At 42.5% G+C, this 26,359-nt stretch overlaps 1 protein-coding gene across 1 annotated transcript in view; it reads left to right on the top strand.

Moving 5' to 3' along the window:
* The window catches only part of malrd1 (MAM and LDL receptor class A domain containing 1), a 272,050-nt gene that overhangs the window by 10,047 nt on the left and 235,644 nt on the right, over window positions 1-26,359 (top strand). Inside the window, exons 3-7 of the mRNA XM_078200291.1 lie at window positions 2,639-2,791; window positions 4,488-4,593; window positions 5,421-5,788; window positions 9,170-9,588; window positions 23,671-23,758. Coding sequence (XP_078056417.1) covers window positions 2,639-2,791; window positions 4,488-4,593; window positions 5,421-5,788; window positions 9,170-9,588; window positions 23,671-23,758 — 1,134 coding nt within the window. The remainder of the gene's footprint in view (window positions 1-2,638; window positions 2,792-4,487; window positions 4,594-5,420; window positions 5,789-9,169; window positions 9,589-23,670; window positions 23,759-26,359) is intronic.

The raw sequence follows: 26,359 nt of genomic DNA, 5'->3' as shown, positions 1-26,359 counted from the left end.
TCAACCATGGCTGATTTGAATCTCATCCCCATGCTCCTGCCTTCTCCCCATAACCCTTGATCCCCTTATTGATCAAGAATCTATCTATCTCTGTCTTAAAGACACTCAATGACCTGGCCTCCACAGCCCTCTGTGGCAATGGTACAGTGCCACATAACAGACTTGTGAGAAAAGTTCTAGCTCATGGAATAAAAGGGACAGTGGCAATGTAGATACAAAATTGGCTGAATAAGAGGAAACAGAAAGTAACGGTCAATGGATATATTTCAGGCTGGAGGAACATTTGTAGTGGAGTTCCCTAGGTGTCAGTAGTGGGACCTTTGCTTTTCCTGATACATATCACTGATCTAGATCTTGGTGTGCAGGGGACAATTTAAAAGTTTGTAGATGGCACAGAGTTTGGAAGTATTTTAAGCTGTGAAGAGAACAGTATAGAACTTTAAAAGGCTTCAGACAAGTTGGCGGAGTGGACGGATATGTGGCAGATGAAGTTCAATGCAGAGAAGTGCGAGATGCTGCAATTTGATAGGAAGACCAGGGAGAGACAATATAATTGTTAAAGGGGGTGCAGAGCAGTGCAACCTGAGTGTACATGTGCATAAATCATTGAAGGTGACAGGAAGGTGAAGTGAGCAGTTAATAAAGCATGTAATATTCTAGGCTTTATTAATAGGGTACAAGAGCAAGAAGATTCTGCTGAACTTATCCAAACACTAGTTAGACCTCAGCTGGAATATTGTGCACAGTTCTGGACACCACACTACAGGAGGGATATGAAAACATTGGAGAGAGTGCAGAAGAGGTTTACAAGAATGGTTCCAGGGATGAGAAACTTCAATTATGAGGATAGATTGGACCAGTTGGGACTGTTCTCCATGGAGAGAAGAAGGCTAAGAGGCGATTTGATAAGAGATGTTCAAAATCATGAGAAGGCTGGACAGAGTAGATAGGGAGAAACTGTTTCCGCTCATAAAAGATTCAAGAATGAGAGGGCACAGATTTAAAGTGATTTATAAAAGAAGCAAATGTAATGTTAGAAAAAGCTTTTTCATACAGCAAGTGGTTGGGGTTTGGAATGTGCTGCCTGGGAGTCTGGTGGAGGCAGGTTCAATCAAGGCATTCAAGAGTGCACTAGATCATTACTTGAATAGAAGCAATGTGCAGGGGAATGACACTAAGTCATGATGCTCATTTGTTGAGCCGGTGCAGACATGATGGGACAAGTGGTTTCCTCTGCACTGTAACAATTCTGTGATTCTGTGAACTTCAAAGAAACACCTTTCTTAATTAAATATGTAATGCTTGGAAAGGATTGGAAATGTTGTCAACTGTGATCAGAATTAACTTGAATTTCAAAAGGACATCGGCATGTTGGTCGATTGGGTAGACAACTGGCAGATGAGGTTCAACACAGTAAGAGTTTTAACAACACCAGGTTAAAGTCCAACAGGTTTATTTGGTAGCAAATTTGCTACCAAATAAACCTGTTGGACTTTAAACTGGTGTTGTTGAAACTCTTACTGTGTTCACCCCAGTCCAACGCCGACATCTCCACAAGATGAGGTTCAATGCAGAGAAATGTGAGGTGATTCATTTAGGCAGGACGAATTTAGAGAGACAATATAAAATAAAGGGAGAAACGCTAAGGAGGTGCAGGAACAGACCTTGGGTGTATGTACATAAGTCATTGAAGATGACAGTGCATGTTGTGAGAGCAGTTAATAAGGCATGTGGTATCTTAGGCTGAATTAATAGGGGCATCGAGTGCAAAAGTAAAGAGGTCATGTTGAACTTGTACACAACACTAGTTAGGCCTCATCTGGAGCACTGCATCCAGTTCTGGGTGCCATACTTGAGGAAGGATGTGAAGGCATTGGAGAGAATACAAAGGAGATTCACAAGAATGATTTCAGGGATGAAGCTATAAGGATAGATTAGCACGTTGGGACTATTTTTCTTGGAGTAAAGAAGACCAAATTAAGATTTCATAGAGGTATTCAAGATCCGGAGGGGTATGAACAGGGTAAATAGGAGAAACTGTTTCCACTCAAGAGAACATCAAGAACCAGAGTGCACAGATTCTAAATAATTGGCAAAAGGAGTAGAAGTGATATAAGAAAATATTTTTTCATCCAGAGTGTGGTTGAAGATTGGAACAAGCTTCCTGAGAGGATGGTGGAGGCAGGTTCAATCAAGATATTCAAAATGGTATTGGATTGTTAACTGAAAAGAAAGAATATGCAAGGCTATGGGGATAAAGCAGAGGAGTGGGTCTGGGTAGAATGTCCTTTCAGAGAACCAGTGCAAACTCAATGGGCCAAATAGCCTCCTTTTGCAAGGTTCTATGATTCTGTGATGCGAAATAGTGACTGTGATCCACAATAACTCTCCTCCTTGCATGTGAGAGGAAGCAAACGTTGACAAGGTTTAGGAAAGGAAAAGGAATAACTTGAAGAGCCCCTGCTGTTTCACGCTGAGGCAATTTAGCTGTGGGAGAACGTGTTGAACCCATCTGTTACAGTTTTCCCTTTGAATTTAACGATTCTGCTGGGGGTGTTTTTTGTTGAAGAAGACCTTACCAGAACGAGAAACCTCACATCATTTTCACGAGAATTCCTGAACTGTTTGTGTGTTGCAGATTCCACGTGTACCTTTGAAGAGGATAGCTGCGGTTGGTTTGAGAATGCATCGAATGACAACTTTGATTGGATCAGGAGCTCGAGCAGTGCTTTACCTTCAAATATCAAGAGTCGGGCCCCTGCTGAAGATCACACCACCAATTCAACAAATGGTAGGAATCCATTGTGCGAGACCTTTTGAGCTTATTTGCTTTGCATCACATCCATCAATTCAGCACTTAGACCACCCAGTTGGAAAATGTTCGGTCATTTCTCAACAACCTTAATTATTATTTTTGCTTTTTTTTCTTTCTGTTACACCTGAACTGTCGTAAACCAGATTCTAGGTGTTCCCAACTAATTTTCCATTAACAATCCGGTGAAAGGGTAAAACCGAAGATTGTTTTCCAACCACTCTATTTGCCCTGGTTTTGTGAGGCTGGTGGTGGCTGGCTTCAAGAGTTTGGTTTGGAGTAAAGATTGGAAACATAAACATTTTCCAAGTCTTGACAAATGGCTGAAGCAACTTGCTTATAAAGCCAAAGGTCCTGGGGGAGATCTTACCGTTGCGCCCCACCGACCGATGGGCGGGGCGAGCTGGTAAGATCGTGGGAGAACGGAAAAACCAGATTTGCGCCCCATTTATCACCTTTCACCATCTTATCGGCCCAGGATATCCCGCACGTTCAGCCTCGTTCCAATTTCTGCTGTGAGGCTGAATAAATTATTTGAATGCAATTTCAATATCACTTAAATGTGATTAGCAAGCCCAGGACAGAATTGTCCAAGCTCACTCACCTGGTGGCCTTTCAGGGATGGTTCCCATCAACAGGAAACAGATGTGATGGCCTCGCTGGTAGAACCAGAGTCCATTGAGGTCACCCAGGAGATCGGGCTCAAGGGGGTTGTCCCTTGGGGTATGCCAGTCTGGCAACCTAGCATTGCCTTACTGGGTACTAGGCGGCGCCAACTGGGTGGAGCCTGAATGGGTGGGGCCAGACTGGGGGCAGGTCGATTAGTGGGGGGGAGGGGAGACCGCTGTGCATTCTGCATAGTGATCAGTGGAGAGGGATAGGGAAACTGCTGCGCACTCTGCACAGCAATTGGTTGGGGGGGGTGGCGATCGGACCAGTTGGGAGGGACGGTTGGTTCTTGGACTGGCTGGGGGTGGAGGGAGGGGGAAAGGGGGGATCGGTCTGGCTGGGGGAGGGAGGTTGGGGCTGGGGCAATCGGCCCAGCTGGGACTGAGAGGTGGGTCAGTCCAGGTGGAGGGCAGTAGTGGGAGGGGTTGCTGGGTTTAGGCTACAAAAGCCTGCCGGTTATATCTAGCAGAGATTGTGTGACAGGTCTCTGTTGCTCTCAGAGCAGAGACCTACACATGCACAATTACGCCTTCTGATCATATCAACTGGCTTTTGGGTGATTTAGGCCCCACCAACTCCCCCTACTGGCAAGAAATGGATTTCAGGATTTTCTTTATGCACAGATAAGATTCAACATTCTGACTCACTGAAAAAACGGATCTGAAACTCTCCCATTTTCACGCTGTTTCTGGACTGAGAATTTTTTTTATAAGATCACCCTCCCCTCCACCATATGCTTTTTAAATCGTTTTCTCAACTAGTCCTGCCACCTTCCAAGATTTGCCTGGGTACACCCACAGATTTCCCCTTCTCTTTCTGCACATCCTTTAAAAATATCCAAGTATCTTCTTTTTGGTTCATTAAAACTGATTGCGCTCCAGTGGAGTGTCTTGGGATGCTTTGCTATGTTAAAGGTGCTACATAAATGCAAGTTGTTGTGATATTGCATAGTAATTTCAATTGTTTGTTCAAGTATATTTTTGGAATTATTTGCCTTTTATTTCAGGACACTTCATGTTTATTCTGAACAACGAGAACAACGTTTTTCAGATTGCAGAACTGGAAAGTCCTCAATTCAGGGAGTCAGGAACAGGATGTACCATGTCCTTTTGGTAGGAAATAATTTCAAATTTAATTCAAATTTCAAATTCATGCATTTGACAGAATGTGGAGATGATTCTTTTGAACTCTCTACTACACTTTAAATTATTTTTAATAGTTGTTACTTATGATGAAGCCCTTCACACTTCGAGCTTATTTGATATACATGATTACCAGATATTAGGAATGGAAAACTCAAAGGATAAATGTTTCCCCCAGCTTTAGTTGAGACGTGTATCCTATTCTTTACTAAAACAAAAGTTAAGTTAAAATCACATGAAAATTAGTATGATTTTTCAAGCTATTTCCACCAAGCAAGCTTTTTACTGGTTTAAATCATAATCATAGAATCATAGGGTGGCACAGTGGCACAATGGTTAGCCCTGCTGCTTCACAGCTCCAGGGACCCAGGTTCGATTCCTGGCTTGGGTCACTGTCCGTGTGGAGTTTGCACGTTCTCCCCGTGTCTGCGTGGGTTTCCTCCGGGTGCTCCAGTTTCCTCCCACAGTCCAAAAATGTGCTAGTTAGGTTTATTGGCCATTCTAAATTGCCCATTAGTGTCCGAGGATGCATAGGTGAGAGGGATTAATGGGGTAAATATGTGGGGTTACGGGGATAGGGCCTGGGTGGGATTGTTGCCGGTGCAGACTCGATGGGCTGAATGGCCTCCTTCTGCGCTGTAGGGATTCTATGATAGAATCCCTACAGTGCAGAAGGAGGCCATTCGGCCCATCGAGTCTGCACCAACCGTTATGGCGTACTTTAGCCAATGCTAAGTGGTTATTTTTTGACTTTTTAATGTCTGACCAAATTATCTGCCATTTTTTATCTGCAACAGGTATTATAATTACGGGCAGGCTGTAGGGGCAGCAAAAATGTACCTGGAAGTCGATGGTGTGCAGGGTCGTACTGTGGTGTGGCGGACTTACAATACTCAGTACAATCAGTGGATGCAGGGCTCTGTGCAGCTCGGGCGTCTCTCACGACCTTTCCATCTTACATTGGTGAAAGTCAGCCTGAGCATTTATGATGGCGTGGCAGCAATGGATGACATCGCGTTTGTCAACTGCTCCCTCCCACTTGCTGTAGATGACTGCCAAGGCATGAACCGGTTTTGGTGTAAAGAAAGCAGAGCTTGCATTGACCGGTTACGTGTATGTGACCTTGTCGATGACTGTGGCGATGGTTCTGATGAAAGCAGCTGCGGTGAGTGGAACTTGAGAATTCTGTGAAAGGCTAGCCATCCAAGAAGTTTGGGTTTAACTTGAAAAGAATATTTGCATAAATTATTTTACACGTACATCAACGTTCAGATTTATCATTGTTCAGCTTATTTGCTTTTTTCCTCTCATGATCATTAACTTTGGCTAAAATGCGGCTTGTCCAAAGTTCTCTACATCAGGCAGCACTGTGGCTTGGAAATTGCAGAATCTCACTGGCTGTCCTGTCTGGAGACAATACACATCTCTTTAACCTGTGCTTAACGCTCTCTTCACTCATATTGTTTGTACCTTTAAGACTTGATTATCTGTAAAGACTGCATTCCAATCATTATTCTGTAAATTGAGTTTGTGTCTCTGTATGCCCTGTTTGTGAGCATTTCTCCACTCCACCTGACGAAGGGGCAGCGCTCCGAAAGCTAGTGGCATTTGCTACCAAATAAACCTGTTGGACTTTAACCTGGTGTTGTTAAACTTCTTATTTGGAAATTAAGTCAAGGCTGCGATATGATATACAGGGTGTTGGATTTTCCCACCAATTTCTGCAGGGCCTTGTTTAGGGTAGAGTCTTCAACCTCGAACCAGTAAGCCCCTTTACATTGGCCCCACCTCATTCCTCCAAAAACAGAAATCACCCATGTCAGAATGAGGAAAGAGGGCTCCCACACTAGGTGTTTGTTTAGCCCAGCCTGGTGGCTGTGCATATACACCATTCCCTCTACCCTCCCCATCCCAACCACCACTCCTCACAAGGGGGCTGATAGACTCCAACCACAAGGTTTTGATTTTGGAGCCGCTGGGATCCTCTGAAGCACTGAGGATCTGTCTCAATATTTTTCCCTACACTACACTTCCCTAAGCTCAACCCTAAGCAACCCGGGCATCCACTAGATTTTTTTTAGATTGGGGATCCTCCCTTTACCCACACATTTTCCGATGGGGGCAAAGGAAATGAAAAAACAGAGAGATATATAATGGCTGACTGAACCAATGTCTTCTGTTTTCCACCATCACTTTAAATCTACATCACGCATTTACGTATCGAAGAACTGAAAAACATTTGTCATTTTCTCAGCAATTTGAAGAAGTTGGGTGAAGTTTATGTTAGAGTGCTTGACATATAATTTGTATAAAGAATGAATAGGTGAACTCCAGAAGTTGTTTGTTCCTGTTTGGCCACAAGAATGGTAAGGGAATTGTGGCCAAATCATGGCTTACATGGGAAATTAGAGATAGTATCAAATTCAAGGAAGAAGCATACAAATTGGCAACAAAAGGCAACAGGCCTGTGGATTGAGAGCAGTTTAAAATCCAGCAAAGGAGGACCAAGGCATTGATTAAGAAGGGAAAAATAGAGTATGAAAGTAAGCTAGTGGGGAACAGAAAAACCGACTGTAAAAATTTCTATAGATATGTAAAGAGAAAAAGATTGACAAAAACGAATGTAGGCCCCTTACAGTCAGAAACAGGAGAATTCATAACAGGGGATAAAGAAATGGCTGAGGAATTAAATTTGTACTTTGCTTCAATCTTCACAAAGGAAGACATGAATAATGTACCAGAAGTGCCGAGAGAAACATGTTTTAGTGAGGAGCTGAAGGAAATCAGCATCAGTAGAGAAATGGTTTTGGGGAAATTGATGGGATTGAAGGTGGATAAATCCCCAAGTCCTGATAACCGTCATTCCAGAGTAGTTAAGGAAGTGGCCCCAGAAATAGTAGATCCATTGGTGGTTACTTTCCAAAATACTTTGAACTCTGGAATAGTTCCTACAGATTGGAGCGTAGCTAATGTAAGCCCGCTATTCAAAAAGGGAGGTAGAGAGAAAACAGGGAACTTTAGACCAGTGAGCCTGATGTCGGTACTGGGGAAGTTGCGAGAGTCTATTATCAAGGATTTCATAACTCGGCATTTGGAAGACAGTGGTATAATCAGATAAAGTCAGCATGGATTTACAAAAGGGAAATCATGCTTGATGAATCTATTGGAATTCTTTGAGGATGTAACTTGTAGAGTTGACCGAGGAGAACCAGTAGATATTGTTTATTTAGGCTTTAGAAGGCTTTCGACAAGATCTCACATAACAGACTACTATGTAAAGTTAAAGCACATGGGGTTGCAGGTACTGTCTTGAGATGGATAGGAAGCTGGTTAGCAGATAGGAAGCAAAGAGTTGGCATAAATGGGTCTTTCTCAGATTGGCAGTCAGTGACTAGTGGGGTTCCCCAGAGATCTGTGCTCGGACTCCAACTGTTCACATTATATATCAATGATTTGGAAGAGGAAACTGAATGTATTATCTCCAAATTTGCAGATGATGCACCGTTGGCTTGGAGGGTGAGCTGTGAGGAGGATGCAGAGATGCTTCAGTGTGATTTGGACAGGCTGAGTGTGTGGCCATCTGCATGGCAGATGCAATATAATGTGGATAAATGTGATGTTACCCACTTTGGTAGCAATAATAGGAAGACAGATTATTACTTGAATGGGTAATTTGGGAGAGGTGGAACGGGACCTTGGAGTCCTCGTGCACCAGTCACTGAAAGTAAGCACGCAGGTACAGCAGGCAGTAAAGAAGGCAAATGATACGTTGGCCTTCACAGCAAGAGGTTCTGACTATAGGGATAGGGATGTTTTGCTACAATTGTATAGGACGTGGTGAGGCCACACCTGGAGTATTGTGTGCAGTTTTGGTGTCCTTATCTGAGGAAGAATGTCCTTGCTATAGAGGGAGTACAGTGAAGGTTTACCAGGCTGATTCCTGGGGTGGCAGGTCTGTCTGTATGAGGAGAGACTAAGTCGGTTAGGATTATATTCACTGACATTTAGAAGAGTGAGAGGGGATCTCATAGAAACTTCTAAAATTCTAACAGGTTTAGACAGGGTAGATTCATAAAGAATGTTCTTAATGGTGGCGGAGTCCAGAACTAGGGGTCATAGTTTGAGGATAAGGGGGTAAACCTTTTAGAATTGAGATAAGGAGAAACTTCTTCACCCAGAGGGTGGTGAATCTGTAGAATGCACTACCACAGAATGTAGTTGAGGCCAAAACATTGACTGATTTCAAGAAGAAATTAGATATAACTCTTGGGGCTAAAGGGATCAAGGGATATGTGGGGAAGAGGGGGATCAGGATATTGAACTTGATGATCAACCATGATCAAAATGAATGGCGGAGCGGGCCCGAAGGCCAAACGCTTACTCCTGCTTCTAGTTTCTATGTTTCTATGTGCTTTTCAGTGAGCTGATGTTGTAGATGATTCTGGCCACAACCTCTTACCTTGGTTGATACTAGTAAACTGTTTCCAAATCTGTGCCTGACTACTCATTTAAGTAATTGATCACTTTTTGTCCCTGCTTTTGACAGCTCCTGACCTGCTCTGTAATTTTGAAAATGGGCCATGTAACTGGCAACAAGCTAAAGGAGATGATTTCGACTGGACAAGAAATAAGGGACAAACTTCCACAGTCAACACAGGGCCATCCAAAGACCACACGTTGGGGACAGCAGAAGGCTACTACCTTTACATCGAAGCATCTGACCAGCAATTTGGAAGTACAGCGGTTCTCCTTAGCCCAATCATTAATGCCACAGTCAATCGCACCAACAAGACATGCATCTTCCGTTTCCATTATCACATGTTTGGAAAACAGATTTTCAGACTGGCAGTTTACAAGAGGACATTCCGCAATATGAAGGGGGAACAACTTTGGGCAAAATATGGTGACCATGGTGATGTGTGGAAAAGAGAGACTCTATTCATCAATAGTTCTCAACCTTTCCAGGTAAGCATAGTTAAATAAAACAGAATCTTCTGGAATTCTTTCCCTAAACTTCTCTGTCTCACCACCTCTTTTTCTTCCTTTAAGATGCTCCTTAAACTGAACCTGTTTGACCAAGCATTTAGCCATCTGTCCTAATATCTTCGTCGCTCGGCATCAAATTTTATTTTATAATGCTCCTGTGAAGCACTTTTGAACACTTTGCTACATTGAAATGTTCAGGACCAGAGCAGAAACTCCAAGGTATATTATGCAGTTAGCCTGGACCCTAACTTTACATTTGATTTTGGCAATAGGGTGAGCATAAGGTGCTTCACTCCAGGTATGATTCAAGTGACACACTAGGAAGCTTTAATCAAAACAAAGTTTATTTAAGAACACAGTTAGAATACAACTACAAAAATTTGCATATCTTTTACCAATTAAAATACCTAAACATGCAAAGTATAATTCACAACAACTAGCTATCTTTATTGTTCCAATGTAACAATATTCCCACAGAGATATGAATTCCTTCTTTAGAACCATTTAGCACAGAAACCAAATAGCCTATGTAGATACTAGATTTCCAGCCTTTTGACACTTCTGGAGAATGATCCAGATAGACACTTGTCTTCTAATTCTCATGCATCAACTTCCAAACAAATCTCCACCTTCAGACAGTAGAATCTCAGAGAAAGAGATTTATTTCCTGGCAGGTTCCAGTCTCCAGACCTCAGAAATCTCAAAAATAGACTGATTTGAGTTCTCTGTGAAAGCCTAGCTGTACCCAGTCAATCAGACTTAAGTGCCAATCAACCTAATCAAGCCCCACTCTGCAATATCCCAGTGGAACAGTAAAATCAACAGAACCTTGCATTAGTTAAGATTAGAATAAACATGGTAGCAATTAAGATCAATTATGGAGTAGCAATAGTTTGCTTCTGGATTCAGACAGAATGGCTCTGAGTGCACAGAATAGATCCTGCACAAGAAACATGACAAATACTATTCTTAAAGGCACAGTATTGTCATAAAAGTGCTATATAAATAGCAGATATTGTTGCTGAAGAACAAGAGTAATGGATCACTCATATTCAAGCTTTGGTATATAGAATGGTCAATAGATGAAGGTAAGTTGGTTTATTGAAACATCATCATGGCGGCAGGTACCAAATTGCATTGAAGATACAAATAAAACTAGTAATCATAATTCATAACATAGCCATAGACAATCATTAAAATAAAAATAAAGGGCAGAATAAAAGGATTGCACAATTATGAATGTTTACAATAGGTTGCAAAATGCCAGTCTCTGTAATTTACAGAATAAAAGTGAAAGGTCTTCTGCATTCTGAATTGTGTCTGAGAGTCCATCAATTATATGTTGTCAGGTTCAGTTCCTTAACTTCTCAATCATTTACATATTATTCATGAGTTTTATAAAATAAGGGATTGAGCTGTCTCATAGTCTGTTTGTAGGTGGAACATGTATATTTCATACAATACTCTTTCAAATGCTTTTGAATAATATCAATATTTCAGTATAAAAGCATACATCAAAAATTGTATTAAAATTCGTAATACAATAAGTGAAAAGCTCTTGTATGCATGTGGCACCACTAGCGTTTTTTCCTTTTTGCTTTTTAGTTGATTTCAATGCATGATGCCGAAGGTGAAATCTTTCTGAGCTGTGTCTATCCTTAATATGACGTTTGTTAGGTTCCAACACTTTGCACATTGGCCAGTTTGAGGCAAATCACAGCTGGGTGACTGTTCCTCTTACAATGCGAGCTTTTGACCCCTATTTGCCCATGATGGCATGGTTTCCAAAGCCTGCAGAGAAAATCCTGCCCTCTGTTTCACAGTAGCACAATCAGACAAGAATAGACATTGAGCCAAAGGAGGTGACATAAAGACAGTTAAGCAAAAGCTTGGTCAAGGAAGTGGGTTTTAAGAGATGGTATAAGGGGGAGGAGAGAGGCTTCGAGAGACAGTCACTTTTAAAGAGGGAGCATAGGGTCCAAATGTCTACCGACGTTGTGCAGCCTCACCTCCGTTGTTTCAATCAGCCAGAGTTTGAGCTAATATGTTATTCTCGGAGGCCTGTAGAGCTGGAGGATGTTACAGAGATTGGAAGCAGTGAACAAATGGAGGAAATGGAATAGAAGGATAATCATTTTTAAATGTTGGCATTGCTGGACTGACAGCCAACATAAGTCTGAGTACAGGGATAATGAATGAACAGGAATTGTTGGGAGATTTGGGCAAGCTTAGACTTAGGGAGTGCAGAAGATGGAAGGCTTTATAATAGTCAAACCTGGAGGTAATGAGAGCATGGATTAGGGTTTTAGCAGCAGATGGTGGTAGGGGTTACGGGGAGAGAGGGGTGATATTATGGAGGTGGAAGCAGACAGTCTTGATAGAATCCTACAGTGCTGACGGAGGCCATTCAGCCCATCGAGTCTGCACCAACCACAATCCCACCCAGGCCCTGTCCCCATAACCCCATGCATTTACCCTAGCTAGTACCTCTGACACTAAGTGGCAATTTAGCATGGCCAATCCACCTAACCCGCACAGCTTTGGTCGATGATTGTGATTCAACTCTATATGATGTAAATTTTCACAGCTATTGTGAATTGACATGGAAAAGACAAACTATATTAACAAATAGATTTTTTCTGCAATATCTTGTTTTGTGCAGATATATTGGGCAGAATTCTCCAACCGTTCACGCCGGCGGGATTCTCTGGTCCTGCTGGCAGTGCACACCTGCTCGTGAGTTTCCTGGTGGCCTGGGGTGGCTTCAGTGGGAAATCCCTTTGACAGCGGCGGAACCAAAGAACCCCACTGCCAGTGAATGGGGCGCTGGCTCCCTCCGCTGAGAAACACGTGCATAGAAGGCCGGAAAATCTTGCCCTTTGAAACTGGTTTGTTAATACCATTGAGCCTGAGCCTGGTACTTGTTTTCAGATGCAGGAAGCACACAGCTTTGAGTTATACTTTATTTTATCAGTTCCTGTGTTGGAGGCAACACTGGCAAGGTCGTATATATTATCCATTCCCTTAGCTGTCCCAAGAGCATTAAAAGTTAATCACTTGGGTGGACTATTCCATTTCAGAGTCTAAGGGGTATATTTTGACCCCATACTCTCTGTGCATCTATTTTCTGGAGTGGTGTCAAAGTGCCGTGTGATTTGAAAAGTACAATTCACACCAGCATAATCGAGCGGTGTCATTTTAAAGTCCTTCTGCCAGTGGAATTGTGTAGATCACACTGAGGAAGGTTTAGAAGCTGATTGTAATAAATTTGTATCTCATGATCAAGCACTCTCACAGGATTTTCACCCCTCATAGAATATTCATAGGGCACCGGAATGGTGTCACGCTGGCGTGATTTACAACAGCTCTATCCAAGTGCGAATCTGGTGCCCTTACCTCCGAGTGCAATTTCAGAGGTGGGCACTCAAGAAGACATCACCCTATAGGGTGCACAAGACTCTGGGGGCACTGGAGACAGCGCAGGGGGTGCAAATAAGTGTATCTTGGGGCCAGGGGGTGGGGATTACCGCTGCGGCCCCGGTGGGGAGGGTCACTTGCAGGTGCGGGTGACAGATGTGATGCTTCTTCCATGGTGAGATCCAAGAAGCCTCCCTCAGAGCTGCTTCCGGTTCTGGGTCAACATTGTTGGCTGGTGTTTGGAGATGAAGACTAAAATAAAATAATCAGATATAGTAATTTTGTGAAATAACAATGTAGGCTAACAGAGGATTGAAGATTGTTTTGAAAATATGCATGGAGTGTGTGAAATGTAAAGTGTAAGAAATGGTAAAAAGGCCACCAAAGAAGATAACCCTGTGTACTGCGGATAAAGAGTTGGAAGAATTAAAAGGGTCTCTCAATTTTTACATTGGTGGGATTTCTGCAAGTACAGCTATGAAAACTACTTGGAGAAGCATGGAAGTCTAAGGGCGGCATGGTGGCACAATGGTTAGCACCGCTGCCTCACAGCACCAGGGACCTGGCTTGGGTCATTCTCTGTGTGGAGTTTGCACGTTCTCCCCTGTGAGTTTCCTCCGGGTACTCCGGTTTCCTCCACAGTCCAAAGATATGCGGGTTAGATGCATTGGTCATGCTAAATTGTCCCTTAGTATCCCGGGATATGTAGATTAGAGGGATTAGCAGGTTTAGTATGTAGGGTTACAGGGATAGGGCCTCGGTGGGACTGTTGCCGGTGTAGACTCGATGGGCCGAATGGCCTCCTTCTGCACTGTAGAGATCCTATGAAGAGACAGAATGAAGAGACGGATAAGAAACCTCTTGCCTTGGAGCATTGAGCGGAAAAGTTGAAACTGTATACAAGGATGGAATATCTCATCATCAGTGGGTTGGAAACAAGACATCAGATGTACGCAAGAGCAACATCTTATGAACAAGATGGCCCTGATGTATTGGTGGGTGAATTGAGCATCCTGGAGGACAGGTTCCATTTATCAATGATAAAGAGATAAACATGGAGAGGAATGATATTTCTGAATGCCACAGTCTACCACGGAAGGAAAAAAAATGGAAAGCCAGCCATCATAGTAACAACGATGAGCCAGAAGCAAAAGATCTAGTTTACTGAAGAATAGCCTCTATAATGTAGGGGATCCAGGAGGAAGTCAGGATGGATCATTTACACCATACCTCTGACTGAAGATAATTGCAAACACTTCATCCTTCCCTTTTGAACTCACATCCTGGGATTCAGCATCATTGAGGATGGTGATGTTCATGGAGCCTTCTCCTCTTACTCATTGTTTAATTGTCCGCCACCATTGACAGTTACAGCAGGACAGCAGATCTATGCTGGTGTTAACTCTCTCAGTTTGAGTTGTCCTAATGTTACTTGTGTATCTCTCTTAAATACCTGAGAGATGATTTCAATGACCAGAAATCAAGAGCCCTGTGAATCAGCCTTGTTGACATCTTAGCCTGCTTCTCCAATAGCAGATCACAGACAATTATCCAGTTTTATTTAAATTCAGTTATTACATCTGGGATTGAAAGCTGGTCTCAGTAATGGTAATCAAGAAATTATCACTAATTATCATAAAAACCCTCTAGTTCACTAATTTCCTTTGGGGAAGGAAAACTTGTTCTGGTCTATATGTGACTCCAGACCCACAGAATCACAGAATTCCTACAGTGCAGAAAGAGGCCATTCGGCCCATTCTGCACCAACTCTTCGACAGAGCATCTTACCCAAGCCCTATCCCCATAACCCCACAAATCGCCCTAACCTACACACCTTGTGACATTAAGGGACAATTTAGCATGGCCAACTCACCTAACCTGCACATCTTTGGAGTGCGGGAGGAAACCGGAGCACCTGGAGGAAACCCACGCAGACATAGGAAGAATGTGTAAACTCCAAACAGACAGTCACCCAAGGCTGGATGCAAACCCAGGTTCCTGGTACTGTGAGGCAGCAGTGCTAACCATCGTGTCACTGTGCAGCAGCAATGTGGTTGACTCATAACTACCCTCTGAAATGGCCTAGCAAGCCTCTCAGTTCAAGGGCAATTAGGGGTGGGCAACAAATAGTGGCCTTGCCAAAGACACCCACAACCCTTGAAAGAATAAATTTTACAGTGTCACAAAACGCAATTACAAAAAGAAGGCAATTTATGATGTACTTACGGGGTTAATATGTGCAGACGTTTGAAGTGTTCAATGCGTTCTGTGAACATATTACAAAGGCCCATTGAAATGCTTTATTGCAGTGGGATTACAGCATGAGGCTTTTCAAATTTCACATTAATGAGGGGAATATGTTCTGCAATTAAGAACATTCAATCATGTTGCTGGCATTGCTTCCATATCACTTGGTTTGCATTACTGTTGTTCCTGAGTAGGTACAGAGAATATAGGTGAGATCACGTGCTCGGATTAAGATAATAGGTAAAAGCTGAGACTGGCTAGCAGTTTTGATGATGGTTGAAGTTGAAAGCACTGATGTTATTGGACTTGCTGTATATGTTTGTCCATTACAAATCGCTCAAGAAAAGTTCAAAAACATACCTCACATTGCAATAACAGTACAAATTGCTACTTTTACAGTGAGTAATCCTACCTCATTTTGACAGCAGTGGAAAATCAATTACAAAGCAGTTTCTGTTCATCGGGAGAAACAAACTCAGCTTTAATGTTTCTTTGAAATGAATCATGCTGCTGCTGATGAGATTTATTTGAAATTGCCTTTGTCTCAGTAATAGTAAATTGTACCTTAATGTCTTATTATTTCAGTGCGATCCATGAATATCTTTATGGTTGCTCGTACTCTTAGGTTCAAAGAAAAAAATACACCAAAGGTGAAGAGCACCCAAACTGACAACAAGCTAAAAAATAAAGTAAATTCTAGTTAATATATTTGAAATCTAAATAGGTCTTTAATTTGCAATATGACATTAAAATACATCTTACACTGCAATTATTGTCGTACTTCAGGGTAGACCATTTAGGACAGAGGTGAGGAGACATTTCTTCACCCAAAGAGTGGTGAGCCTTTGGAATTCATTATCACAGGAAGTAGTTGATGCCAAAACATTGAATGCATTCAAGAGGCGGCTGGATATGGCACTTGGGGCGAATGGGATCAAAGGTTATGGGGAGAAAGCAGGATTAGGCTATTGAGTTGGACGATCAGCCATGATCGGAGTAAATGGCGGAGCAGGCTCCAAGGGCCAAATGGCCTCCTCCTGCTCCTATCTTCTATGTTTCTATGTACTTCAGTTTACCAGTAATTTGTTGTATTGTGCAGTTGGCAGGCAATTGGTCAGGTAAGTATCTTTTGACCTCTGTGGGAGCTTATTGTGTGCTAATTTACCTGCATTGTTTATCCTCCGGACAACAATAATAGAAGTCGTTCATTGATCGTGAAACACTTTGGACATCCTGACGATATGATAAGTGCTATATAAACGTAAATCCTTCTGACCTAAACACTGTCAACATTCCCCGAGCACATACATGTTCAGATCAATTTTATTTTACGTTTCCTCAATCTATCCTCAAGTAAACAAAATTGGGTTCTGTGGTGTCAAAGTACCATCTGAAACAAAGAAAAGAAAATTGCTTCATTCATTCGTAGTTTTGGCATCTGCAGCTCCTTCTGTGATTAATTGCTTAAACTCTGCCGAATCTTAATCTATCATTATCGATTACTTTCTGACTATTTCTAATGCTGTCCTGTAATGACAGTGAAATCTTACCAAAAAAAGGCAGAGGGAAGAATTTTCCCGTCCCCCTGCCACGGGAATTGTAGCGAGCGGGACACGGACCATGCAAAGATCCGTTTACCTCGGGTGGGATTTTCTGGTCTTGGGGTGAACGTGGCCGGATAATCCCACCCAGAGTGTTGTTTCCGGTGAGAAAACCGGCGTGTTTCTCTCCAGAGAAATTGGTCGGTTTTCTCTCCAGATCTCACAACACACTGCCAAAAAATGAGGGGGGTGGGATGGGTTAACACACCCGCAAAACCCAGATGCTCTGAGATCAGGGTGCCATCTTTAAAGGGTGCCGTGAGCAGTACCTGAGTAAACCTACCCCAGCACACCATGGAGGTCTCAGGGGCCCCCCTCCCCACCCCCGATTGGATTCGGCACTCCTTTACCCCTGCCCCGATCATCAGCCGCTTTTCCCCCCTCCCCCGTTCTTCAGCCCCTTCCACCCACCTCCACCAATCATTTGCTCCTTCTCCCACCTGCCCCCCCCCCCCTCCCCACAACTGGCTCTAAAACCACCTATCAAAACCAAAATAAATGCTGTTTGATATGAATGTACTGTGGCATAGTACTCCACTCAGTCAGTACTGTGACGTAACCATGTAACACAGGAAAAAGCTGAAAGAAGAACCAACTAATGAAAGCAGCTCAGTTCTGATGCAAAATCATAAAGATTTACTGTTCTAATTAAATGTTTTTATAGTTGCTGCTGCTCATTTGCCTCGAGTGTAACGGAGATCAAAATCCTTCATGAACGAAGAACACTCACAGTCTCAGTGAAAAACCTATGATTGTGAGAAACAAGATATGCCATAAGACGTAGGAGCAGAGGTAGGCCATTCGGCCCATCGAGTCTGCTCCACCATTCAATGAGATCATGGCTGACCTGAAATAATAATCTTCAACGCCACTTTCCCACCTATCTCCATAACTCTTGTTTCCTTTACTGATTAAAAAGCTGTCTATCTCAGCCCTTAAATATACCTAATGACCCAGCCTCCAGCCTCCACAGCCCTCTGCTGTAAAGAATTCCATAGATTCACTACCCTCTGAGTGAAGAAATTCCTTCTCAGCTCTGTCTTAAATGGGCGACCCCTTACTCTGAGATTATGCCCTCTGCTCCGAGACTCTCCCACAAGGGGAAAACATCCTCTCAGCATCTACCCTGCCAAGCTCCTGAGAATCCTCTATGTCTCACAGGCCGCCTCCCATTCTTCTAAACTCCAATGAGAACAGGCCCAACCTACTCTAGCTCCCCTCATAAGAAAATCCCTCCATACCTGAATCAACCTAGTGAACCTTTTCTGGACTGCCTCCAATACCAGTATATCTTTCCTTAGATAAGGAGACCAAAGCTGTTCATAGTATTCCAGGTGTGGTCTAACCCGTGGCTTGTATAGATTTAGCAAGACTTTCCTATTTTTATAATCCATTCTCTTTGAAATAAAGGCCAACATTCCATTTGACTTCAGAATTACCTGTTGAACTTGCACGCTAAGTTTTGGTGACTTATGTACAAGGATCCCCAAATCCTTCTGAGCTGCAGTCTTTCTCCATTTAAATAATATGCCTTACATTTGGGTCTGGATTTCTTTGAAGGAACATGAATTGAATAATTGTTTGATTTAACACTACTTCTTCTGAGTACAAGTATTTTTCTTTAGCTCACATTTAAGGAAGGGATAGATGGATTTTTTTGTCTCGTGGAATTAAGGGACATGAGGAGTGGGCGGGAAAATGGAGTTGACACCCAAGATCAGCAATGATCGTATTGAGTGGCGGAGCAGGCTCAACAGGGAGTGTGGACTACTCCTTCTCCTATTTCTTGTGTGCTTGTGTCCTTTCAAGATAAGATTTGCTGAAATACCAGTGGGAATTTTACCATCCCGCCCGCCATGCGAATCGGAGAGGGGGAGGGGCGGAACATGGAAAGTTCATTGACCTTGGTGGGATTTTCCGGTTTTGGGACGAGCGAGGCCGTAAAACCCCACCCACCATTTCTGTGGTGTGATATGTTTGCTTCCTTCACATGTATCTGGAATGCGAAGTCAAAGAACTGCAATTAATGGGTCAGTAAAGTAGTTCACATCGGTATAATTTTGGCTAAGCTGCCTGTGAAGGAGGCAACAATAGGGAAAAACCAGCTTGACCTCATTCTCACCAACCTATCTGTTGCAGATGAATCTGTCCATGACAGTGTTGTGGGAGTGACCACCGCAAAGTCCTTGCAGTTGCAAGGTCACATCTTCACATTGAAGATATCTTCCGTCATGTTGGTAGTACCACCATTTTAAATGGTCAGCCTTCTCATGGGCAATTAGGGATGGGCAATAACTGGTAGCCAGCAATGTCCACATCCCGTGAAAGAATATAAAAAAGCTTTCACTGCCCTTTGAACTCAGTGCAACTTAATATAGTTACTTATTTCAGAGGGTGTTGGGAGTCTGCACAAAAACAATACTCGCATTCAGATTGTAAATAATAGGAAAAGGATTAAAGCAAATTACTGTGGATGCTGGAATCTGAAACAAAAAATGCTGGAAAATCTCAACAGGTCTGACAGCATCTGTGGAGAAAGAACTGAGCTAACGTTTCAAGTCTGGATGACTCTTTTGTCCAAGAGTCATCTGGACTCAAAACATTAGTTCTGTTTTCTGCCCACAGAATAGAGAAAGGATCTTTCATCTCCATTGTGCGACTAGAGCATCAGGACAGTGCCCGGGTGCATTGTGGGAATGCCACTGTAAGGGAAAACATCCTGATAGGTTGGTAAAGATTTTTAAAACATTAGACATTAAGACACTGACAGAACTACCAGCATTAGGTTCAATGACTTTAAAACAGACTTATAAGCTAACAAGAAAGCAGTTTACACACAGATGAGCTGCAGTAAGATATTTAAACTAATGATTATGATTTAAAACACATATGCTGATATTTTAAATGTATTCATGCATTTTTTAAAATCATTGTTCACTTTAGCCAAGGGCAGATTGCTGCAAAGCATCATGGTAAAGGGCATTCAGACAAAGCCATATTCAAAGAGAATATTAAAACTTTGAAAGTATGTAAATTTTATCAGCAGAGTTTCTAATGGTAAGAACATTCAGAGGGGGCTGAAGGGTGGATCAGTAAATTTGCTGATGACACCAAGATTGGTGGAGTAGTGGATGAGGTGGAGGGCTGTTGTAGGCTGCAAAGAGACATAGATAGGATGCAAAGCTGGGCTGAAAAATGGCAAATGGAGTTTAACCCTGATAAATGTGAGGTGATTCATTTTGGTAGGACAAATTTAAATGTGGATTACAGGGTCAAAGGTAGGGTTCTGAAGACTGTGGAGGAACAGAGAGATCTTGGGGTCCATATCCACAGATCTCTAAAGGTTGCCAGTCAAGTGGATAGAGCTGTGAAGAAGGCCTATAGTGTGTTAGCTTTTATTAACAGGGGGTTGGAGTTTAAGAGCCGTGGGGTTATGCTGCAACTGTACAGGACCTTGGTGAGACCACATTTGGAATATTGTGTGCAGTTCTGGTCACCTCACTATAAGAAGGATGTGGAAGCGCTGGAAAGAGTGCAGAGGAGATTTACCAGGATGCTGCCTGGTTTGGAGGGTAGGTCATATGAGGAAAGGTTGAGGGAGCTAGGGCTGTTCTCTCTGGAGCGGAGGAGGCTGAGGGGAGACTTAATAGAGGTGTATAAAATGATGAAGGGGATAGATAGAGTGAACGTTCAAAGACTATTTCCTCGGGTGGATGGAGCTATTACAAGGGGGCATAACTATAGGGTTCGTGGTGGGAGATACAGGACGGATATCAGAGGTAGGTTCTTTACGCAGAGAGTGGTTGGGGTGTGGAATGGACTGCCTGCAGTGATAGTGGAGTCAGACACTTTAGAAACATTTAAGCGGTTATTGGATAGGCACATGGAGCACACCAGGATGATAGGGAGTGGGATAGCTTGATCTTGGTTTCAGATAAAGCTCGGCACAACATCGTGGGCCGAAGGGCCTGTTCTGTGCTGTACTGTTCTATGTCTATGTCTAACACTTAATCAAACTTCATGAATAGGGTTTATTCACTGTCCAGATCAGATGTATGCATGCCCAGATGTGGAGTTATGTGTTAATCTGGTTTGGCAGTGACCTCCAGGGAAACATATGGCAACGTTCACTTTGAACTTTGTGGCTAGCGTCCGGTTACTAAGGGATACAGGATGTTGAGTTAGCCAAATTGGGAAGATACACCTAGCTTTTATAGACAAATGAAATAGCATTATGCCAGGGGTAAGATGCTATTGGCGAAAGTATATGACAGATATTATTATTGATTTCAATATATTGAAGATGATTGTTTTAACGCTAAGGGAAAGGCGGGAGTAATTGATAAGAAAGTGCACAATTGATCTATCTTGAACTGTATAGGTCAGAACTTATTGGAGATGTTTGGCTGCTCTCTGCCTGGAGGGGCCTAGGACTCTTCAATAATTTCTCCTAGCAGCCACAAGTCAAAATAAAAGTTACGGCTTTAAACTGAGACACTGGTGAGTCTTGTATTGTCTGAAATTTTGGTGATACACAGCCACCTCGAAAACCCCACCAATAGCCATGCTCTCTTCACACCCAGTTCTCTGCAGGCAGCCAGCAGTCCTTCAGCACTGTTTCCACCATCTGAGTCTCACAAGTCTCACCATCTGACTGCCACAGTTCTGTGCCATTTATTGCACTATGGCCTACACAGCTCTCTCATTAAACTGAAGATTAATACAGTGTGAAGTTTTCATGTTGCTGGATCCTTTCAAGGCACCGCATGGAGTCTGATGCTTCCTGCATCTTAATGCTTCCAACCCATTATGAACATTTCCCGTAGATATCCACTTTTTCTATCAATTTTAAGGCTAATATGAAAGCAAAATGCTGCAGATACTAAAAGCCGAAAATAAAAACAGAAAATGCTGGAAATACTGAACAGGTCAGGCAGCATCTGTGGGAGGAGAAACAGAGTTAACCTTTCAGATTGAAAGGGCTTGATTGAGTACCTGAGGAGTAATAATCTGAAGGGATATGGGGAAAGGTAAGGGAGTGGAACTAGCTGAGTTGCTCTTGCAGTGAGCTGACTTGAAGACGATGGGCTGAATGACCTCCTCCTGTGCTGTAAACATTCTGTGATTTGATGATTCTAAGGAAATAATTAACTTTGTAAAATAGACTCATGAATTCTTACTTTCGTAATCTATCAATATAAAAATAAGCATCGACCATGCATTCAATATCATTGTTTTATCTTTACCTATACAAAGCAGATGTTCAAAATTAATAGTTTCAATTCTGTGCCCTATTAAACTTCTTGTGAACTTTAGACATTGCAGTCTTCTTGTGAGGTTAATGAGAAGTCACAGTTATAGGACTAGAAAATCTAACTACGTAATGCACTTTGAAAAGGCAGCATTATAATTAAGTCAATAGTAGCGAGGTGTAGAGGACAATGGATCGCCAGTGTAAGACCAGTAAAAGGTTATCACCTATTTCCATTGTGATTACATTTTGTAAAAGTTTTTCCTCCTTCTACTTACATCTGTTAATTGCAGTCATTAAAATGTGTGGCACCAGTTAACATTGACCTTGACAAAGAGTGCTTCAAGTTGCAAGATTATATAATCACATAGGGAGAAGATGAATTGAATTGTAGAGAAGTTGGTCTTACTACCTTTGTATATTTATTGAAAATTTTAGATGGAATCACGGTCCCGAGTTTGCTCAGAACTCTTCCTTTCTGTTGCCGTGCTTTCATGGAATTGTGTTGGAAACCCTAACTACACGCGTCAGTGGGGTTTCTGCCTCACTGCCCCATCAGGGCCAGGCTGTGGTGCATGGAGACCTCTAAAATGATGAGGGAAGATGAAGGAAAGGATTGCAACAGATAGGACACAAGAGAAAATAAATCAAGTAGGGGTTAAGTGTTGCCAGGTTTGCATGTAAGAGCTTGTGGATGTAGGAGGAAGTGAAGACTGATGGAAATGAAGACTGGTGGACGTGAGGATTTACATTCTTGAAGGTTTGTGACAATGCTAAAGCTGTAACAGAGGAACTTATCTCCCCGCCACCCCCGCCACAACTTATTGTGAAGGTTTTAAAATCTGACAAGTTGAATTAACGTGGATCATAATCTGTGAGAAAAGGAAAAAATGTTGAGATCTTCTTTTAAATGTAATGAAATCTCTTTTGAAAGAAGTTGGTAGTTGTAATTGAACAATGAATTCTCATACTGATATGAGATGGATAAACTGGTATTTGATTTGATTTGATTTATTATTGTCACATGTATTAGCACACAGTGAAAAGTATTGTTTCTTGCGTGCTATACAGACAAAACATACTGTTCATAGAGAAGGAAAGGAGAGAGTGCGGAATGTAGTGTTACAGTCATAGCTAGGGTGTAGAGAAAGATCAACTTAATGCGAGGTAGGTCCATTCAAAAGTCAGGGAAGAAGCTGCTCTTGAGTCGGTTGGTCCATGACCGCAGACTTTTGTATCTTTTTCCTGATAGAAGAAGGTGGAAGAGAGAATGTCCAGGGTGTGTGGCATCCTTAATTATGCTGGCTGCTTTGCCAAAGCAGCGGGAAGTGTAGACAGAGTCAATGGATGGGAAGCTGGTTTGCGTGATGGATTGGGCTGCATTCACAATCTTTTGTAGTTTCTTGTGGTCTTGGGCAGAGCAGGAGCCATACCAAGCTTTGATACAACCAGAATGAATGCTTTCTATGGTGCAACTGTAAAAATTGGTGAGTCATATCTGGATTAGTATGAGGATGATGTTTCAGCTTGTGTGCTTCGTTACAGATATTAATGGAAGGTACTGTGGGAGATAACTTAGGAGGAGACATTGGAATTGATGACCTATCCTTCATGGATTGTACTCTCTATGATGGTGAGTATATTATTTATTGTTCAATTATAGAATCATTTCATTGCCATTGATTAACATTGAGGATTTGACCTCCTTTCAGTGCCCTTTATACTGTTATTCTAATGACTGAAAGGTGATGTTCAAAAACATATAACTGCAGCGTGGCTAAAGGAAGCAGGCAATATGCCGTTGCTCACTGTATAGCTCAGGCTCAAGGAATTTATATCTTCAGCAGAGACGGTTGGTAAAAAGATTCCATTGAATGCCTCATAAACCTGCAGCAGGAGTTAAACATGGACCTTGCACAATATTTGAAAATGTAGAATAGTTTGAAAATAATATATATCAATAAAAGAACCATAATCAGATCAAACAACAATTTGCATTTATACAGCAACTTTACTGTAAAAAAAAGTCCAAAGGCGCTTCACAGAAGTGTAATCAGACAAGAATTGACAGGCAGGCTTCGAAGGGGATATTCAAACAAATAAAGTTTGGTCAAAGGAGCAAGTTTTAAGGAGAGTCTGAAGGGAGGAGGCAGAGAGGTTTAGGGAGGAATTCCAGAGTTTACTGCATGGTCAATGGGAGAAAGTCGAGGGTGGAGGGATCCCCCAGAGGCCGGTATTTGTGGAATACAGGCTTTTCAGGGTTTGTAGGGCTGACAAAAGTTACAGAGATCGACAAAGCGAGGCCATGGAGATAATCAATGAGGATTTCAAAATGGGGAGATGCATGGACTGGGAGTCAAGTAGATTACTGAGCGCGGGGCTGACAAGTGAAGAGGTTTGGGGCGATATATACAGAAAAGCCAAAAACATAGGGGGGGAAAGTAATATAATTAATATTAATATGATTTCATCAAAAGTATTTTAAAATATATTCATTTTGTACAAGTCATACTATATGCTAAAAATGAGCAGCTGATTATTGTTGGGCAAAACTTCAGTCATTACCTTCTATTGGTACCCTTCAGTATGGGTGTTATGATAGAGCAATGACATAATGACATTGAGCACACTGGGAAACACAGACCTGTCATTACCATTTCTTCCTGCGTACAATACTGTAATATAATGATCTCATTCTCATGTACACTGTAAAATTCACAAAGTATTCCTTCACTTTTTTTAAGATGACCTCTTTAACATTTCTGCAACTTCTGGCTTTCCCAGCCATGTTTTCCCACTTAAAAAGAATGAACACAGGATCTCACTCTTGAATCCCTTCAGATTCGCTGCCTCTGAGGAGGTACAGAATAACAGCCCAGAAATAAAAACAAAATACTGCGGATGCTGGAACCTGAAACAAAAACAGAAAATGCTAGAAAATCTCAGCAAGTCTGACAGCATCTGTGGAGAGAGAACAGAGCCAACTTTTTGTGTCTGGACCCCGGACTCTATCCTCTCCCCGCAGGTGCTGTCAGGCCGGCTGAGATTTTCCAGCATTTTCTGTAACAGTCTAGAAATAATCTTCTGGTATCCTTCTCCCACTTCCCCAGTAGGGAACTTGCACTCCCCACTCCCAGGCAGAGAATCCCTTGGCTGGAAAAGCAGCCTTTGTGGTTTTAAAACCTCCGAGAAAAATTTTGGAAGAAAGTTCCTTCACTCCAATCCCGCACTCTTCCCGACCTGGCGGAAGTGGTAATGCCTTGAATGAGGAGGTGTGTCCTTTCCACAGCATTGCCCCAGTGACAGGGAAATAAGCTTGCTGTGAGGAATCGCTGCTTGTTATGGTGCTCTGAAGTTATGTGCTACCACACTTCTTTGTGGTAGAGTTACTTCAAAACATATCACAGAATCACAGAATACTACAGTGCAGAAGAGGCCCATCGGCCCATCGAGTCTGCACCGACGCATGAAAGGCCCTGACCTGCCCACCTAATCCCACTTGCCAGCACTTGGCCCATAGCCTTGAATGTTATGGCGTGCCAAGTACTCATCCAGGTACTTTTTAAAGGATGTGAGGCATCCCGCCTCCACTACCCTCCCAGGCAATGCATTCCAGACCGTCACCACCCTCTGGGTGAAAAAGCTTTTCCTCAAATCCCCCTTAAACCTCACACCCCTCATTTTTAACTTGTGTCCCCTCGTAACTGACCCTTCAACTAAAGGGAACAGCTGCTCCCTATCCACCCTGTCCATGCCCCTCATAATCTTGAACATCTCATTCAGATCGCCCCTCAGTCTTCCCTGCTCCAGAGAAAACAACCCAATCTCTCTTTATAACTTAAACTTATCTTCACATGATGGTTCATATTGTCTTGCTTAGTTATCAACTGTCCCTCATTAATCTATTGGCACCCAATGCTGTACTGTAACCATAAAGTTACAGACTTAATCTGTACATTCGGGGCTGGTTTTCCCTCTCCTCGTGGTGGTGGGAATCAGCTTACAAAACACCGAACTTTGGTTCTTTTCCACAGTACAAACAATTTGCCCATTCCTTGCCATCGCCATGTCATTTTTGTTTGGCCTTTTCATGGGTCGGGATAGCCTTGTGGAAACGCCCGCACTCCCTCGCTGATGTTGGAATCACCATAATAAACGGTCAAGGAAAATTATTTTTTCAAACCGATGCCATTTTCCTCTCCTGATGTGTGTTTTCCAAAAAAAAACACACCTC

The sequence above is a fragment of the Mustelus asterias genome, chromosome 2 (genome assembly GCF_964213995.1).
Source record: "Mustelus asterias chromosome 2, sMusAst1.hap1.1, whole genome shotgun sequence".
In the NCBI taxonomy this organism is placed as follows: Eukaryota; Metazoa; Chordata; class Chondrichthyes; order Carcharhiniformes; family Triakidae; genus Mustelus; species Mustelus asterias.
This window is presented reverse-complemented; position numbering and strand designations above follow the sequence as displayed.